The 16,287-nt window shown below is 38.1% G+C and overlaps 4 protein-coding genes across 4 annotated transcripts; 1 reads left to right on the top strand and 3 right to left on the bottom strand.

Moving 5' to 3' along the window:
- Positions 1-132: 132 nt before the first annotated feature.
- Positions 133-2,447, bottom strand: LOC122416328 (putative deoxyribonuclease TATDN1). Its single transcript, XM_043429151.1, has 5 exons — positions 2,146-2,447; positions 1,798-1,977; positions 1,164-1,557; positions 735-938; positions 133-607 (listed from the first exon to the last, which is right to left on the bottom strand). Exons 1-5 carry the CDS (start codon positions 2,282-2,284, stop codon positions 502-504), a joined length of 1,023 nt encoding a protein of 340 aa, XP_043285086.1. The 5' UTR covers positions 2,285-2,447; the 3' UTR covers positions 133-501.
- A 191-nt stretch (positions 2,448-2,638) lies between these two features.
- Positions 2,639-4,979, bottom strand: LOC122416322 (dolichyl-diphosphooligosaccharide--protein glycosyltransferase subunit 1). The gene has a single exon (XM_043429140.1). The coding sequence runs from the start codon at positions 4,797-4,799 to the stop codon at positions 2,991-2,993; it is 1,809 nt and encodes a 602-aa protein (XP_043285075.1). The 5' UTR covers positions 4,800-4,979; the 3' UTR covers positions 2,639-2,990.
- Positions 4,980-5,654: 675 nt separating this feature from the next.
- LOC122416316 (ATP-dependent RNA helicase DHX30-like) lies at positions 5,655-11,385 on the top strand. Its single transcript, XM_043429125.1, has 12 exons — positions 5,655-6,139; positions 6,377-6,665; positions 6,797-6,932; positions 7,133-7,555; positions 7,635-8,023; positions 8,111-8,895; positions 8,995-9,336; positions 9,436-9,680; positions 9,753-9,969; positions 10,087-10,276; positions 10,369-10,454; positions 10,602-11,385. Exons 1-12 carry the CDS (start codon positions 6,090-6,092, stop codon positions 10,849-10,851), a joined length of 3,402 nt encoding a protein of 1,133 aa, XP_043285060.1. The 5' UTR covers positions 5,655-6,089; the 3' UTR covers positions 10,852-11,385.
- Position 11,386: 1 nt separating this feature from the next.
- LOC122416315 (uncharacterized) lies at positions 11,387-16,271 on the bottom strand. Its single transcript, XM_043429124.1, has 14 exons — positions 16,002-16,271; positions 15,635-15,830; positions 15,175-15,340; positions 14,803-14,978; positions 14,270-14,583; positions 13,812-14,152; positions 13,594-13,705; positions 13,392-13,515; positions 13,171-13,310; positions 12,906-13,106; positions 12,676-12,825; positions 12,431-12,591; positions 12,075-12,285; positions 11,387-11,932 (listed from the first exon to the last, which is right to left on the bottom strand). The coding sequence occupies exons 1-14, from the start codon at positions 16,039-16,041 to the stop codon at positions 11,796-11,798; spliced, it is 2,469 nt and encodes an 822-aa protein (XP_043285059.1). The 5' UTR covers positions 16,042-16,271; the 3' UTR covers positions 11,387-11,795.
- Positions 16,272-16,287: the final 16 nt, after the last annotated feature.

The following is a 16,287-nucleotide window of genomic DNA, read 5'->3' as shown; positions in this document are numbered from 1 at the left end:
TCATTATGTGATGAGAAATTCTTGAATAATTGCTAAAAAGCAAAGTCCTAAATTAGAAAAATGTTGAGAGTTCCATTGTCAGTGTATTTTTGCAAAATTCGTTGCAAAAAGGAATGAAAATCAAGACACTTATTTATCGAAGCAATATGAGAATAATATTATTAATTAAATACAATTGTTATCGCTACAATGATTGTGATGATGATTACACGGCGGGATGAAGGTGAGTAACAAGAATATATTAAGTAATTTGTTCTCATTTTTTTTTCTCATGCGCATTGTATGGGGAAATGTAAAAAAAACCACCCGTAAAAACGAATTGTCCGTTTGCGCAATTCTACCGGTAAAAAAGCAGCTGCGACGAGTTAACCGATCGACTTTTAGCAGTCGTCAACAAGGTCGTTATCGAGTTTTTATCAATGAAACTCAGCGACTCGAATTCCATCGGCATCTGACGAACAACTGGTCTCGCATTTTTCACAAGCAATCGAAAAAACCGATTCAGAGCTCGTACGGGAAAAACACTTTCATCGTATTCTTGTATATTTGGTTACAAAGATATTCTTCCTCCTCGTCCCTCACTCGTGCCAAAACTTCTAGTATTTGACTGCAAGTGTAAAAATTATGGCGTTACTAGAATAGATTTATAGTGAAGCACAAGTAGGTTTTTTATATTGAAAGCAAATGAGATGGACTTTTATCACCATGATCCAACAGTACAAGACAATACTCACACTATGGTGCAAGGCTCGTTGCGTCCTTTCACCATTTTGTCGGGTTGCCATTTTTCCTTTTTCACTGATGGAAAAACAGTGATAACGTCTTTCGCCGATGCGTGAGTTGGTCGTATTTCGCACCATGGGCAATCAGTCTCAATCATCAGTCTGTCCGACGGTATGCTTGTCACAGCAAATAAATTATCCTCAGATCTCAATGAGCTGCAAAAAAAATTGACGCTTTAAACTTTATTTCTATCAGAGTTCAATCTTAGGTGGCACACAATTCAATTCAGATCAAAGACCAACAAAGCTCCTCCAGATCAATCAAACATTAGAGGCTGCAGCTCACTTTTTTCCATTCTCATTCCTGCTTACTGTACTTGCCCAGCATTATCATGAAAAATTATTATTATGAGAAAAAAAAGGTTCAGAAGATTAACTAACCAGCCATTTATGCCTATGTACAATCCAAGTTGTAGGATGTTATTGGCTTCCTCTGGGTTTCCATCAAATGAGTGTACAACACCTTCGGTTAATTTATCCTTGTGCTCGCGCAGAATTGCAACAAAATCGTCAGCGGCGTTGCGACAATGCAGGAACATGGGCAATTTCAAACTTGAGCATAAGGACAGTTGCATTTCAAAATATTTTTTTTGGGTTTCTTTGTTGCAGAAGTTCAAACGATCGTAGTCCAATCCCATTTCACCGATCGCTATTATTTTATCCCTGTTGTTTAATGCCAAGTCTGTCATACTCTTTAAATATTCTTCAGGGTCACCCGAATCCTCAAAAGCGTTGCAACGGGTTGGATGACAACCCACGGTTGTGAATAATCTCACTATTGTTGGGTAGAATCTTAGTTATAATATTGTGACTCCATTTTTGTACACTTTAAAATTATCCTCAATTATAGTTTGTCGTTCAAGCTTAGAATTGAATTATTCTTTATGAAACGTCAATCAAATTCTAATTGACTAACTTCCATACACAAAATAAAACAAAGAAATGACACTTGAAATTTTTGGAGAAAAAAATGTAAATAAATTTTTTTTTGTAAAAAATTTTTTAAGTTATTCACCATCGGTTCTCGCCAATTCTAGAGCTTTTATCGTTTCCTCGACGCTTCCAGCAGTTATAATAATTCGGGACAAGTTGTTGTCCCAGCTTCGTTCCAAAACCATTTCCAAATCACTTTGATGTTTTTGCGTACCATGATAAATACCTTGATACATTGGATCCAATAAATTAGCTCCGATATCTGTCAAAAAATCCATTTTTCTTATTTTTATCCACTTTTTTTTCTTCATTGTTCATGAACATAACCTTTCATTTCCGTAATCATAAAATACTCATTCATCATTACAAATTTTTGGCATGACATTTTAAGCTTTTATAGGCACAGTAATTTTTTATTGTCTTTTTTTACCTATGAATTTTCGTAAATTCGTCATTCTCGTTAAGAGCATGGAGATCCTAAAAGTTGAGCAGGTGTCCGTTGTTAGTGACCGGGCGGCCCTTCTGACACATGGATAACACACTGCTGATATAATTCGAAACGTCGCCATCTTGAATTTCCACTAATTTATAAAATGCTACAATATTTTATGGTTTTTTTTTAAATAAAAAATTTCATCAATTTTCATCATCCTTAAAAATCTACTCAGTTCGTGAAAATAATCGTGAAATTAAATTAATCTTGTAACTCGTTAGTTTAAGCATGGGAATAGGCGCCATTTTGAATGTTCATTAATTGTTTTTGTTTATTCTCAATTGAATTTTTCGATTACCTTTAGTTCAATTGATGAGTAGAATAAAATGTGTTTTTTAATCTAATCGTGGCCAATATATTCACTAAACAATTTGAATTGTTTAAAGATGAGTTATAAAATAATTTTTAAAAACTTATTTTCGCAGTGGAGTAACTTCTTACAAATTGTTTTATTAACACAGCTCAAGACAGTGTTACAATCGTGGTCTTAAGTTCTAATCGTACGTAAAATCTGCAGACTTTGCCAGTTGTCCTGTTAGTTTTCATAGATTTGCAGTTCTTGTTTTCTGTGCTCCCTTGATCTGGGTTTAGAATATTAAAGTCTCAAAAACAAATGCACTGATGTTCGAAAAGTGGCCCATTCTCAGAGGACCGAATGGAATGAGGAAATAGTCCAGTTATGAAAAACGAGTGGTTCATCAGTGAAAGGAACGTTGTCGTTCCAGGAAATTGCGTGCTTCTCCAATATGGCCAACTTCCTGCAGTCATGGAACTTGTTCAAATTATTGTAGCGATTTAACGATAGAATTGATTTTTTCAACACATTCTTCCTTCTTCTTGGCGATGGCGGCTTCGGCGTATACGAATTCCGGTCTACCGATTTTGCCAGGCACGAGCTTTTCGACGTAGAGATTTTGCTGTTGATTGTAAAGTTCCTTAAGATTTCTATCGTACTTTTGAAGCTCCTGAACTTTGTCGTAAACATCGGGCGAATCGGATTTCAATTTAGTAGCGAATTCGTTCACGGAATTAGTAGCGTTTTTGTATTCGGCGTTGATGCTCTTGACAGCAGTGAGGAAAGCATTGGCGTCTTTATTGGCTTTGAGATAAGCAAGTTGATCATCGAGCTCGTTGTAAGAGGTGACTCGGCGATCTTGGGCAGCAAGGATTTTTTCGCAAACTCCAGCGATTCTCAATTTGCTTTCGGAAGCTTCATCCTTGTCGATAGAGAAATCCATGCGCACGTAAACGATGACCGTGAGGAAGAGCAAGTAAAGAGCGATGGCGATAAGTAGTGGTTCTTGAAGCATGAGAATCCTTGAGAAATGATATTTAAGTTGGAAATTGCTTATGTGATTTTCGACAAGATTTTTCTTTGTTATTGAGATTACAGGACGACCAGCAACATCGAGATAAGCGTAGTGATAGGAGTCGGGGAGCCGAGTTGCCGGATAGGGCAGAACAAGCTCTACATCACGTGCACTTTCAGGCAGAATAACTCTGAGAATTAGCTCATCAACAACCATGTCGTCGAACACGTGATCCAGAAGCCTCATTTCCAGAACAAACTCGTCATTGTTATGATACAGATATTCGTAGCTGGGAACATTGTATCCAAGGATATAGTGAGTTTTCCAGCCACCAAATAAGGGAAACCTGGGTCTGAGGTTAACCTCAACAGAATCCTTCTTTACCCTTGTGTGCGATGTGGAAATATTACCAATTTCATCACGATAGTAAATATCGGAAGCAGCTGCTGGTAGGACAGTGTCAAAACTGTGTACGCTGGGTTGGCCAACCTTAGAAGACCTGGAGTACTCATATCTGGAGAATGAGCCTTTCAGAAGAGCTCCTGTATGAACGACATTGAGAGTTTCTTCAACGGCAATATTTCCCCAGTGAGAAACCTCGATAACTCGCTCCAACCTTTTCACCGTCAAGAATTTGTTGTTGTTCTCAAAGTGAACTGTCAACTCTTGTTCTGTTAGCGGTAGTTTCTTGTCGTACGGGCCATACATCAACGTCGCATCATTTTGGCTGACTGGCTTGACTCGAGTATAACTTTCTATGCTTCTCGATGGTAAATTAACAACAGTCGTTTGTTTGTTGACAGTATACGGGGAATACAGATAAAGATTGCCTCTGTAGCGAACCAACTGTTTGTCCTTTTGTGTAATTTGATGGGGGTATGGCTCGAGGTCATGCGTCATTACAGTCTCTACTTCGACAGCAGTTGTGCGTCCTGGTTGCAAAGCATCCCGCAATTCAACTTCATAGAATACTCCGGGCTTGTCGACTTTACGGAGCTTCACCTTTAATTCACCTCGCGAAGCATCCCTCGTATGTGCAGATATCCAGCTCAACACGTCCTTCTTGCTTTCTTCCACGGCAAAGAGAACGCTTCTTATAGGCGTTTTCCCACTATTTTCGATCACCATTTTAGTCGTTATTTTCGCCAATTGGGACTGGAGGTCGATCGTACGATCGACATTTTTCAAAGATATGTCTTCTGACACGAGGGTACCATAACTCACGTGAATTTGAAGCAAAAACGCCATCAACAAACACGAACATCTCACAAAACCCCACATTTTTGAGACCTTTTTGGTACGTTTCGTCTAAACCGCTTTTTTCGCGGATTTATCAATTATTTTTCCAAGCTGGATTTTCCCTGATTTTTTTGAGTATTTTTGAGATTTCCTATTAATATTCTCAGCGCGGCTCGTGTCGACCGGCTTTTTGTTGGGAAAACATGGACGTGGCGCACAGTTATTGTGGGACGTGGCCGATTTCATTTTTAGACGGTACTGTACCGCATTGCTTGCTTCGCGGAACCTTCTGACACTTCTGATTCGTCCTTGCAATTGTAATTTGACTTTTTTTGAATTTCATAGATTTTTATTGGTTAATGTTCGAATTTACCGACTGACAAATTGAAGGCAGCGATTATAAAATTTATAATTTTTGTGGTGAATGTAGCCGCGCGACTGAGTTTGAATTTCTATGTTTTGTGGCACATTTATAATCATCTCTACCAGAAAACATTTCTACACAAAAACAAATGACTACAAATGCATTTTCTATCGTACTACGTCACTACCTCACTTTCGCTGGTAAGATAGGTTTTCTAGGTTAACATTGTATCAAATAATAATGATTATTAAAATAATAATGATTATTATAATAATTATATGTACGCATTGATATAAAATTATAGTGCTCGGTCGGTAAATGTTTTGGAATAGATTTGGGATAATTCTTTCGGTTTGTTTAAATATAAAAAAATTGGACAAAAATACTGTTAGACCTGTCAGTAAAAACATTGGTTTGGAAAATTGAGATCGCCTAACGATGAAAATCATTGGTTGAAAAATAGTTACGTAATAATTTTACGGTGTTGAAATGTTTTTGGGAATTTGGAATACCAACAACGCATGTGGTGGGCATGCGCAAACGAACAGAATAGTTCTTGAATAATTTTTTCGAGCATGATGAAAACTCTGAACGATTGGGAGGTTATGTATCACCTTTGTGCAAGGCCGGTATCGGAGGAACTTTAAATTGTTTAAATACCCTTTAAAGGCAAATATAGATCGAATCTATTGTTTCATAACAATAAGTAATCTATTCGGGCTCCCAATTCTGTCTTTTAAACAAGTTGACAATTAATTATTACTTGAAACGGCTGTTTATCGACCAATCAATTACTTCCGTTGCAAACTTAAAGGACAAACTTGAAAAATTTCACACGAGGTTCAAACCCTTGAATCGATAACAATTTTTATTAAATTTATTTTCTGCTAATTATCGTAACCACTGATATCGTCGATGAAAGAAATGTCAATAGCTTTACAGTAGTTTATAAACAACGTCGATTAAAAATGCTTAGCTGCAGTGCAATTATTAGCCGAACGGGCCATTTCAATACAGGGTAAGTCGCGTGCGATCTTTTAATTCATAATTTATGTAACGAGCACGTGAGAATATATTTTATTTTAGTTTTAAGTTTTTATATTTTCAGAAAACTGTTTTTAATTTTTTCGATTATTATCAGTGTATAGTATTGGACACAATCCTATTATTATCATCAGTTATGATAAAGATCAATCATTGATAATTTTTCACATTGCTAATTATGTTTTAATAATGATAATCATGGTATTTCTAGCAATAGTTTAGTCATCGCCAGCAAAGCAATGAATATCCGCAGACAAATATCGAATATTTCAAGGAACAAATTCCTAGGACCTCGATTATGGGATTTGCCAATAAAACAGATTGGTCAAGTTCATAACATTCATACTACAGTTTTGACATGTCGTGTTATTCTCAAGTCTGTTGACTTTTTCCATTCAAAAACGTTGTGCGTAAGAAATATCAATGCTTATCTCAAAGCACAATGCTCAACTTGTACAACCAATGTTAAAGAACCAGTAACAACTCCTCAAATATCTGAGGTAAATTGATATATTTTATTTTTATAAATTTTGAATAATTTGCAATAAATATTTTACAGATTGTAAAAAAAAAATAAAAAATTGCTAAATATAATATTTAAAAAATTATATAAATGTATGTGCTATTACAGGATGATTTTGGTCCACAAGCGTTCAAAAAGAAAACTGAATTCAAGGCTGAAAAAATTTTTGAGGATGAACCTGATGAACACAGTTTTGGAGGACATCGACATCATTTACGAAAAGAGCATGAAATTAAAATTTCAGGTAAATCAAACAGAAAAAAAGCATTCAAAATTCAACATTGCTCACTTATTTTAACTTATTAATCTAACAGCTAATTATTTTAGTCGCTTCGTGAGCCGAATTAGGATTATGCCTGAACCAAGAATTACCTAAGCATTTTCCTATTTTTATGTCACTTTGGAGATACATAGATTTTTCTTATTTTTTTTTTCATATTCCAGAAATTGAAGGGCTGTATCCGAACCCAAAAGACAAATGTAACAGTATTTTTATGTCCGTGGGAGGTCAATTGAAAACTGATAAACCACTCGATGTGGAGTTTGAAGCAACAAAACGGGGTATGTGGACTTGTCATTATCAGTTGAAATGGCCACAAAAAATGACAATAAGCGCAGTTGCTAAATCGAAAAATGGTGCTGGAAAATTGGCCGCCTTGAAATGTCTCCAATGGCTTCACAACAATGGAAAAATGAAGAATGGACATCCGATCGTTTATGAGAGCAAAGTCGTCCACGAAATGCTACGAAAAGCTACTGCTCTTGAAATTGAACCAGAAATGCTGAAAAACATGCAAAAAGTACTGGCTCGTTACGACAGTGACATTAAGCACCTGATTGATAACAGTAACTCACATAATATTGCAGGTAAGAGACGGGAAATTGAATCTTTTCAACACTTAGATATTTTTAGATGTTAATATACACGTTATGTTCGAAATTTTAGATATCAAAGATATATCTATCGCTGAGGATATACGAGATCCAGTGGGTCGGTCATTCCCAGAATCTTGGCAACCAGCAAATATGTTACATCGTAATGATACACTTAGAAATCGATTGCTTGATCGACCTCAACGTCAGAGCCATGAATTACCAATTTCTGAATATCGCAATCAAATCATAGAGGAGATCCAGAATAGTCGAGTATTACTGATAAAAGGTGACACAGGCTGTGGAAAAACGACTCAGGTTCCTCAATATATTATGGAGTTTTTCGAGTCTCAAAGTAAAGCGACCGATTGTAATATGATCGTTGCTCAACCTCGACGAATTTCGGCTATTTCATTGGCCGAAAGAATCGCTTCGGAGAGAGCAGAACGTGTGGGCGACGTAGTAAGTTATTTTTCTTTTGAACATTATTCTGTCCGATTTTTCATCGCCTTCTCTGTTTTATTTTTTTAATACTTATCAAATTTTAAGGTCGGTTATCAAGTGCGCTTGAAACAAATATTGCCGTCGACGCCTGGTGGAATTCTGTTTTGCACAACGGGAATTTTGCTTCGTAAAATGCAACAGAATCCCAACCTCGAGGGAGTTTCTCACGTTATATTGGACGAGGCTCACGAGCGTACAATAAACACGGATATGTTGTTGGTGCTTTTGAAACGGGCTTTGCAGAACAACCCGAAACTCAAAGTCGTCGTAATGTCGGCAACGATAAACGCCGATCTTTTTCAACAATTTTTTGATTGCAACGTCGTGGAAGTACCTGGAAGAACTTTTCCCGTTAAAATGAATTTTCTCGAGGATGTTGAAAATTTAGGAATTCGTAGTAGTCATCAGTGGATAGGAGAACAAGAATTTCCCGATAGACCACTCGTCGACGCCCAAATGATCGGTCAACTCGTTTGTTGGATCACCAAAAAGAAACCACCTGGCGCTATCCTTGTCTTTCTTCCTGGTTGGGGCGAAATCGTCAAAGTTAAAAAATATCTTGAAGAACACAGCACTAGAAATAGCCAGCGCATTATCATTCCCGTCCACTCACGAATGTCGTATCAAGATCAACAAAAAATCTTTGGACACCCTCCCGAAGGCTGGAGGAAAATTGTTTTGGCAACTGACATTGCTGAAACGGGCATCACCGTCACAGATGTTGTCTATGTCGTCGACTCCGCTACGCAAAAAGCTATGAAATATCACGAAAAGAAAGGCATTTCTAGCGTCGAAACTCAATACGCGTCGCAAGCTAATATTCAACAAAGGTAAATTATTCTACTCTAATCACGGTGTATTTCTAACTCACTAATTTTTAGATTTGTCTCTATTTTTTAATCTTTGATGAAATTCGATGAATTCCGTAGGAAAGGGCGTGCAGGTCGTGTCCAACCTGGAGAAAGCTATCATTTGATCACGCGTTCGCATTTCGACACGTTACCCGTAGATCCATTACCGGAAGTCCTTCGTTCGTCCCTCGAAAAAACGGTCCTCGATTGCAAAACCTACAGTAACGAAAAGGCTGAAACCTTTTTGGGCAGCATGCCACAACCCCCGACTTTGTCAGCGGTGAGACAAGCAATTAAAGATCTCAGAGAATTAGGGGCGCTAGACGATAAAGAAAATTTAACAGCGCTCGGAAAACGAATTGCCCTCTTTACACTTCATCCGAAATTGAGCAAAGCCCTTGTATATTCCTCCATTTTCAAGTAAGTCGGTATTTCTCGTGTATCTTTGTACTTCAAAGGTTCGAGCACTTTTTTCAATGTACGCTTGTTATTTCTACATTCATTTAAATTTACTTTCAGTTGCGTTTCACCTATGGTGACAATAGTCTCTGCAATGTCGGCTGATAGTGAGATATTTGCTGGTACACTTCACGATAAAGTAGCAATCAGACGGACGAAACAAAAGTATCATCCGGCGAGTGATCATCTGAGCTTACGTTGGATATATTCCCAATGGGAGTCGCACAGTCAGCGTGGTAGAGAAGCAGCTACTCACTTCTGTAAAAGGACCAATTTATTCCCTGATAGAATGTTTACGTTATCGAGTACGTTTTTTAAATTTTTAAAATCAATCTTTCGTTATACTCGTAACTGATGAAAAATTTCGATTTTCGCAGAAGTACGTGACCTTCACGCAGATGGCCTTGTACAGTGTCGCATGTTGAATTCCCTCGAGGTATACGATGATACTGGAGAAACTGTCAATGAGTTTGCGGATCTGGATGAACTCGTTCGCGCAGTTCTTCTTGCTGGTCTCGATCAGTTCCTTCATCATCGAGATTTTGATATCAGGAAACAAAAGATTAAAAAAGGAACGTCCAGCTTTACTATGGAGTGAGTAAATGTTAGAAGATACCCGAGAATAGGATGAAACCTTGGAAAACATACATTCGTATTTATTCTATAAAGAGAATAATGAAAATGATGTGAATAATTTTTGGTAATTTCAAGGGACGGAAACCGAGCAACTTTGACTCCAGAAAGTGTGAACTTCAAAAGAGAAACATGGCCAAGCCCATTTCTTACTTACGTTCGACGACAGCACAGCGAGGAACGAAGAACGACGTTAATTCGTGAAACTAGCATCGTTTCGCCCATCACGGTTTTACTCTTCAATCAAGCTCACGTTCAGGGACATCTGGTATATAGTTGATTCGTTCTAAATGGAAGGGACGTCGTTATCAATTAATTATGTGATAATCATCATATAATTGACATGTTTTTTCTTTCTAGCGTTCGGGAGAACGAGATTCCGAAAATTCGATGCTAGATTTGACAATTACTGGACGTAAAAATTTCAGACTCACCTGTTCTCGAGAGTAAGTTGATAGGCGGCCACCATTAATCGAAGTTGAAGATCGATTGACGTTCTAATTGTGTTGTTTGCTTCAAGCTGCAGAAAGAAAACAAAATTTCGTTCCTACGAGCATTCAGTGAACATTTGATTGAATAATTAAACTTTTCAGAGTCGCCGCTACTCTTCTTCAATTTCGTGATGCGATGTGGAGCATTGTTCGCTATCTCATTGAGAGACAAGGTCTTGTGGAAAATGGACCCGGCACAAATCTCCACAGCGTCGAGAATTTCAAAGAATACATGCTTCAAGTGCTTGTCCAAATTCTCAGCGATGCAGCTGAGCCAATCGATAGTCCTGATAAATCGACCAGTCAATCGACTTCAAAGTATTCCCTACGAGACGATGAAGAATCCGATTAGAAGCGATTATTTTTTGCGTTCGTTTTTACTATTATTTTCCCTGCGATCCTAAGGTAATTCCAATTAAATTTTCTCAAAAAATTCCTATGAAGTTTCTGACGATATTTTGAACGGAATATTGAATGAATTCCTCCGGATTATTTTCCACTTCAAAGTTCAATTATTATTTTTATTTCTGGCGAATTTTTATTATCTTTTTACGGATATTTTACGGAATCTTGGACACACATTCCGGTGAATTTCCGAGCTTCGCTACTGGTAAAAATTCAATGGAAATGGAAAGTCCGGAAAAACAGGAAACACCCGAATAATTGTCGGAATGAATTTTCCACTGGATTCCAAATTCATCTTTCTCCTCCAAACATACTTCATTTCAATTTGATATCATATTTGAAATGACGTGTGTTTCGAGTTCGCTCAAAATTATTCGGTATCATCTATGAATAATACGATTTCTGTATGTGGATTGAGCCAACCTTGTAGAAAATCATTAAATATTGTACAGTTTTTCAAATAAATTCATACAAAGTAAAAGTTTGCTGTTCTCATTCTTCTTATTTTTTTTTTTTTTACACAGATCGTTTAAGTCTTATCTTGGTAGGATTTGAGGATTCAGATATTGAACATAATGCACGTTTTTGTGAAATTACAAACATTAGGATTATATATTTTCATCATTAAAAATATTATTCTTATTACTATTGCATAGGTTAATTTAAGAACGTCTTTACAAAAAATGATTCCACATGATATTTTCGTGAGATGTATTCTTCGATGCTTGATGACTTTCTGTTCCTCGTTTCATATAGACAAATTACTGACAACGCGTTCCGGCGTATGTATTGACAAATTTGTCATCTTTACGGCTGATGATTTTATAATAAACACATGCATGAGGGCGAAAAATAAGAATCTAGATACAAAGAGTACGAGAGTTTCAAATTCTACAAATAAGAGGAAATAATGAAAAGTACAAAAATGATGGGTGAAATTATGATGGAGTTGGCAGCGTTGGCGCACAAAAGATTATCGTACGAGATCGTGAACTTCTGCACGTCCGGATACCGGCAGTAACGTTGATCTAAAAAATAATTCAACGATTGGTAATGGTTGATAAAGATTTGTTTTTTTATTCAGTAATATTTGAAATTTCTTTTACTCGAAAGCGTTCAGAGTCAAGAGCGAAAACTGGATCGATGAATCATTTGAAAAAGTTTACTCACCCAGGCACTGAAAAGCAGAGATGTTCGAAGGGTTAGCCATAATGGACAAATACACCGAGTTACATTTGTGAATGAAACCCGCGTCACCGCAACCGAACGTTACGCTTTGAGTGTCGCTGTTGACGGTTTTACAGTCAGAAGATTGTACGTCCATTGCGAGAGGATCACGTGATGTGCAAACTATCAAACTTGTCGAGCTTGATCCTGTGACCTGAGTACAGCGAAAATGTCAACTTATTTCAAATAATTGAATCTGCATGCTTGAGAGTTGAGTCGTTTCGTACTCGTTTGAAATTTCGAAATGTGTGGAATTAGCCAAGATTCAAGGAGCTTTTTTCTGGCTTTCAGGTACTCACTTTTACGGTGGCGTAGACTTCGGGGTCGTTCCTATAGAAATAATTAGGATGAAGTCGGTAGAATTTGATTCCTGACGGATCCAAGTAATCGTCGAATGAGCCCGAAGATCCCGACGGCGAATAAGTCGAGCCGCATTGTGAATTGACGAGCCTCTGAGGAACTGGATATTCGAAAACACTTCAGTAAAATTGAATCCCCGATTGGCTGATCGCATTCCTAAAAAAGTGCATGGATTTTCTACTACCTCGTTTGATGCTGGTCAGAAGAGAATTTATCGGTGCTGAAACGTCTTGCGCAGTCGAGACGGTGCCGACATAAACGATGTCGTTCGGATCCCTGACGAGGTCGGACCAACTGTCCCTACTTCCGGAAGTAAGGAACATCAGCGTCGCGTCTGTCAATGGACCGTTGTCAATAGATCGTATTTTCAAAAAGAACAAAATACTCGTAGCGCATCGAGAGCTCAAAACTTACCGGGAATATCCTCGTACATGATCTTCAATTGTTCCTTGCAGTATTCTTTATTTTCATCGGTGACGGTTGACGTGTAGGGCACGATTAATATCACCTCAGAGCTCCCACCGCCGATACTACGTCTTTGTTCGTCATCGAGCTGCGATGCCTGCATCGATTTAATCACGTCGAATGTTTTCGACAAATCGAATTTTCCCCTATCTGAAAAAGGTATTGAAAAAAAGAGTTGGAGCCTGCGCTGCCTACGGAAGCGCTCTATACTCACAGGCTGAGTACCGAGTCTCATTGAATTCATAGAAATCCAATATGCTGTCGGTATTGTTAATCATCACTGATCCATTAGCTGCACTCATGATTGTGAATTCACTGTCGTACTTGCTTACCTCGAGACCCTCCAACAGAGCTCTGCAAATAACGGAGTTTCTTTTTGCTCCTCTCTAATCGTTCGATTCGATTTTTCATGCATTTTTGTTTTCTTTTACTCACGCAAGAAGGGGTTGGATCGTGGTGAAAGGCCAATTGGGGTCGAGGAAAATCGTAAGATTCGTTGATACTCGGTTGAATTGTTTTACGGTGTCGTTACCTTCACAATTGACGTCTTTCATCCCAGCTGCGTGAAAAAATATTCGTTGTTTATATTTTCAAGTTTTGTGGGACTATGGAAATATCTGAAAATGGAAATACTTGCGTAAAAATGAAAATAATTTTTCGGAGGCTTGAACCGCAAATTTCTCGATCGTTGCCGGATCGATGGTCACTTTAGCTACTCCAGAACTCAGTACTAGCGCCGATCTGAAAGCCTTCAATTTTCGAATTTTGAAATAAACTCAACCAAAAATTTGTTTTGTCATAACGTTGAATCTTAAAGTGTGAAAGATTTTTGAAAATGATTTTTGGATTATTTACTTGTGAGGTGATAGTGGCATTCGGCACAATTGATAAAAACGTGTTTCTTCTATTGCAGGCCTTTATCGAACTGCCGAATACTCCTCGGTCGCTGTAGTACATGTCGATTATCTGGGACAACCTCAAACTCGGTACCAGCGAGTACCACTTGGAAATCTCGTAGGCCAAGATCAATCCGTCAAGGTCGCCTCGAATCTCAGCCGCCGTGTAGAACAAATCTTCGTTCGAATTCAAAAAGTACCAACGTGGCAGATACGTCGAGTTCCAATGACCGTCGACTCCCAAAGTCAGTTTCCCATCGGCCAAAGGACCTTGCCGAAGCGCCACTTCCGCGAGGTCACCTAAATTTTTGTGTTTTCACACACTCATTTTATAGTTTTTGCCAACCAAAATCCCATTTTTCACCAAAAACATTGATTTTTCAGGAAAACACAAAAAATAAAATTCATTCGAAATACCAGCGACGGTGGCGATCCATTTGTTCTCGAGGATGGTGTTCGAGACTAAATTATGCGATTGCCATTCTTCCCGGAGGAGCATGGCCAGTGTAACGTTTTGAGGCTCGAGACCAGCGGCGATACCAGCGAGAACGGAGCCACCGGCGATGGCCCCCCAGTTGCTTTTCAGCACGCCGTTTTCAACGGGACATTTGCTTTTGGGCGGAAGCGTCGAAAGCCTCGCACTGTTCGGATGATTCGGTGGCAACGGCGGATACCACGAATTCGGGTCGACGCCCGAGTCCTTCGTTTCGTCTTTGTTGCTCATAGTTTCTCTGTCAACAAAAGACGAACAAAAACCTTTCAATGCGAACGAAGACCCTCGCAGTTCAGGCGGAGAGTCATCCTCGGAGACTATTTTATGCGAAATCGTGACACATCGAAAGGAAGTATGGGCGCGGAGAAAAAAAAATTCATTTTTAAAAAAATTACGTTTTAAAAATGAAAGACAAAGAGTAAGAAATTAAATGAATGGAATGATTTTTTCAAATTACATTTCCTCGGCAGTGAGCGTTTCAACATCCTCGTCCAACCCTCTTGATTGCGACGGTGATCTTCTTCTCACGTTTCTCAAACGTCTGTAGGGTAAACTCTCAGTGCGACACGTAACGGGTTCGTCCCCGCGTTCCATGATATCGATGCTCGACGAGAGCATCGAATGCAAGGAGCACTAGTAAAACAAATATTTTTCATCCATTTCTGCGTGTCGAGAGGAATGAATTCTCAAGATTTTTCGTAACTGTTTTTTTTTTTTTAATTTTTTATAAATTTCTGATTGAATTATCAAGTCTTAATTCGTTACTGTTAATTCACAGATTGGCCAACTTTTATAACCGATCATCGAATAAATCGTGATAAAGACTTACACGCTCGACGCTAGTGATACTCTCGTTTGGGAAACTCATAGCATTTCCTGGTATCAGTTTTAACGTTTCGGCTTGCCGATAAAACTGATATCCATTTGGAGCGTAAGGCGTAACCCCTTCTTGCTGAGGTACCCATGGATTTTCTATTATCCCGTCCTGTCGAAATCTGAAAACGTGTACATTCGAACACTTATTTCAAACTCGGTTTTTTTCCTCATTCGTATATTCAATGGAAATGAGGTTTTTCTTAGCAAACGAATAATGACAACTGAATTTATTTTCCTTATTCAATCGAGTGGAAAATTCTTTTTGCTATCAAATTAAACGAGCAACCGTGCTGCTTTACACAAAAATAATTTTCTAATTCTCACAATTTCTGACGATCTTTTGAATTTACAGTACTTTCAATATTACACGATTTCTTGTATTATCGTGCTCATTATCATACTTTTTTTCTTACCTGTGTAACAGTGCAACTGACAAAGCTCTCAAATCCATATTAAGCCCAGGAGTGTCTTCAATTTTCCGCAGAATCGCGAGGAGCGCTGGCACATTTTGTGGCAATTTGTTGTTCCGATTAAGCAAGTATGTGTTGTTATAACATTCGAGGAGTGATTTTGGCACGTTGGCCAACGAGTTTTCTTGAGCTCTAGCGGCTGGAAATAGGAAGCTCGTGTAGAAACTTTAATTATATTCAATTTTTGTAAAATGAAACATTCATCTTCGGTTTATCGTTGATCAAAACGCTCGATCAAAATGATTTTTAATTATTTGATTTTTTTTTTTTCACGGACGATAGATTATTTTGAATTCAGTTTCCTTCTTACCCCACAGACCGAAGATTACCAAAAAAATAGAAATATTCATTCTTAACGATTGATGTTTTGTCAGTGTATTTATGAAACTTTCACCATACGACGATCGGTTTTAGTCACTATTCTTTCCACTTTTCTGTCGATTCACATCCTTCGAAATTCTCGACTAACCGCGACGTTTTACACCGTCTCCTCTCCACCAAGTACTTTTTATTTGTGTCGTACCGAAACCACACCTTTCGACCTGCTCGAAAAAAGAAAAAACGATTCTCTACTATCACTATCAACGATAAGATAC

The sequence above is a fragment of the Venturia canescens genome, chromosome 9 (assembly GCF_019457755.1).
Source record: "Venturia canescens isolate UGA chromosome 9, ASM1945775v1, whole genome shotgun sequence".
NCBI lineage: Eukaryota > Metazoa > Arthropoda > Insecta > Hymenoptera > Ichneumonidae > Venturia > Venturia canescens.
This window is presented reverse-complemented; position numbering and strand designations above follow the sequence as displayed.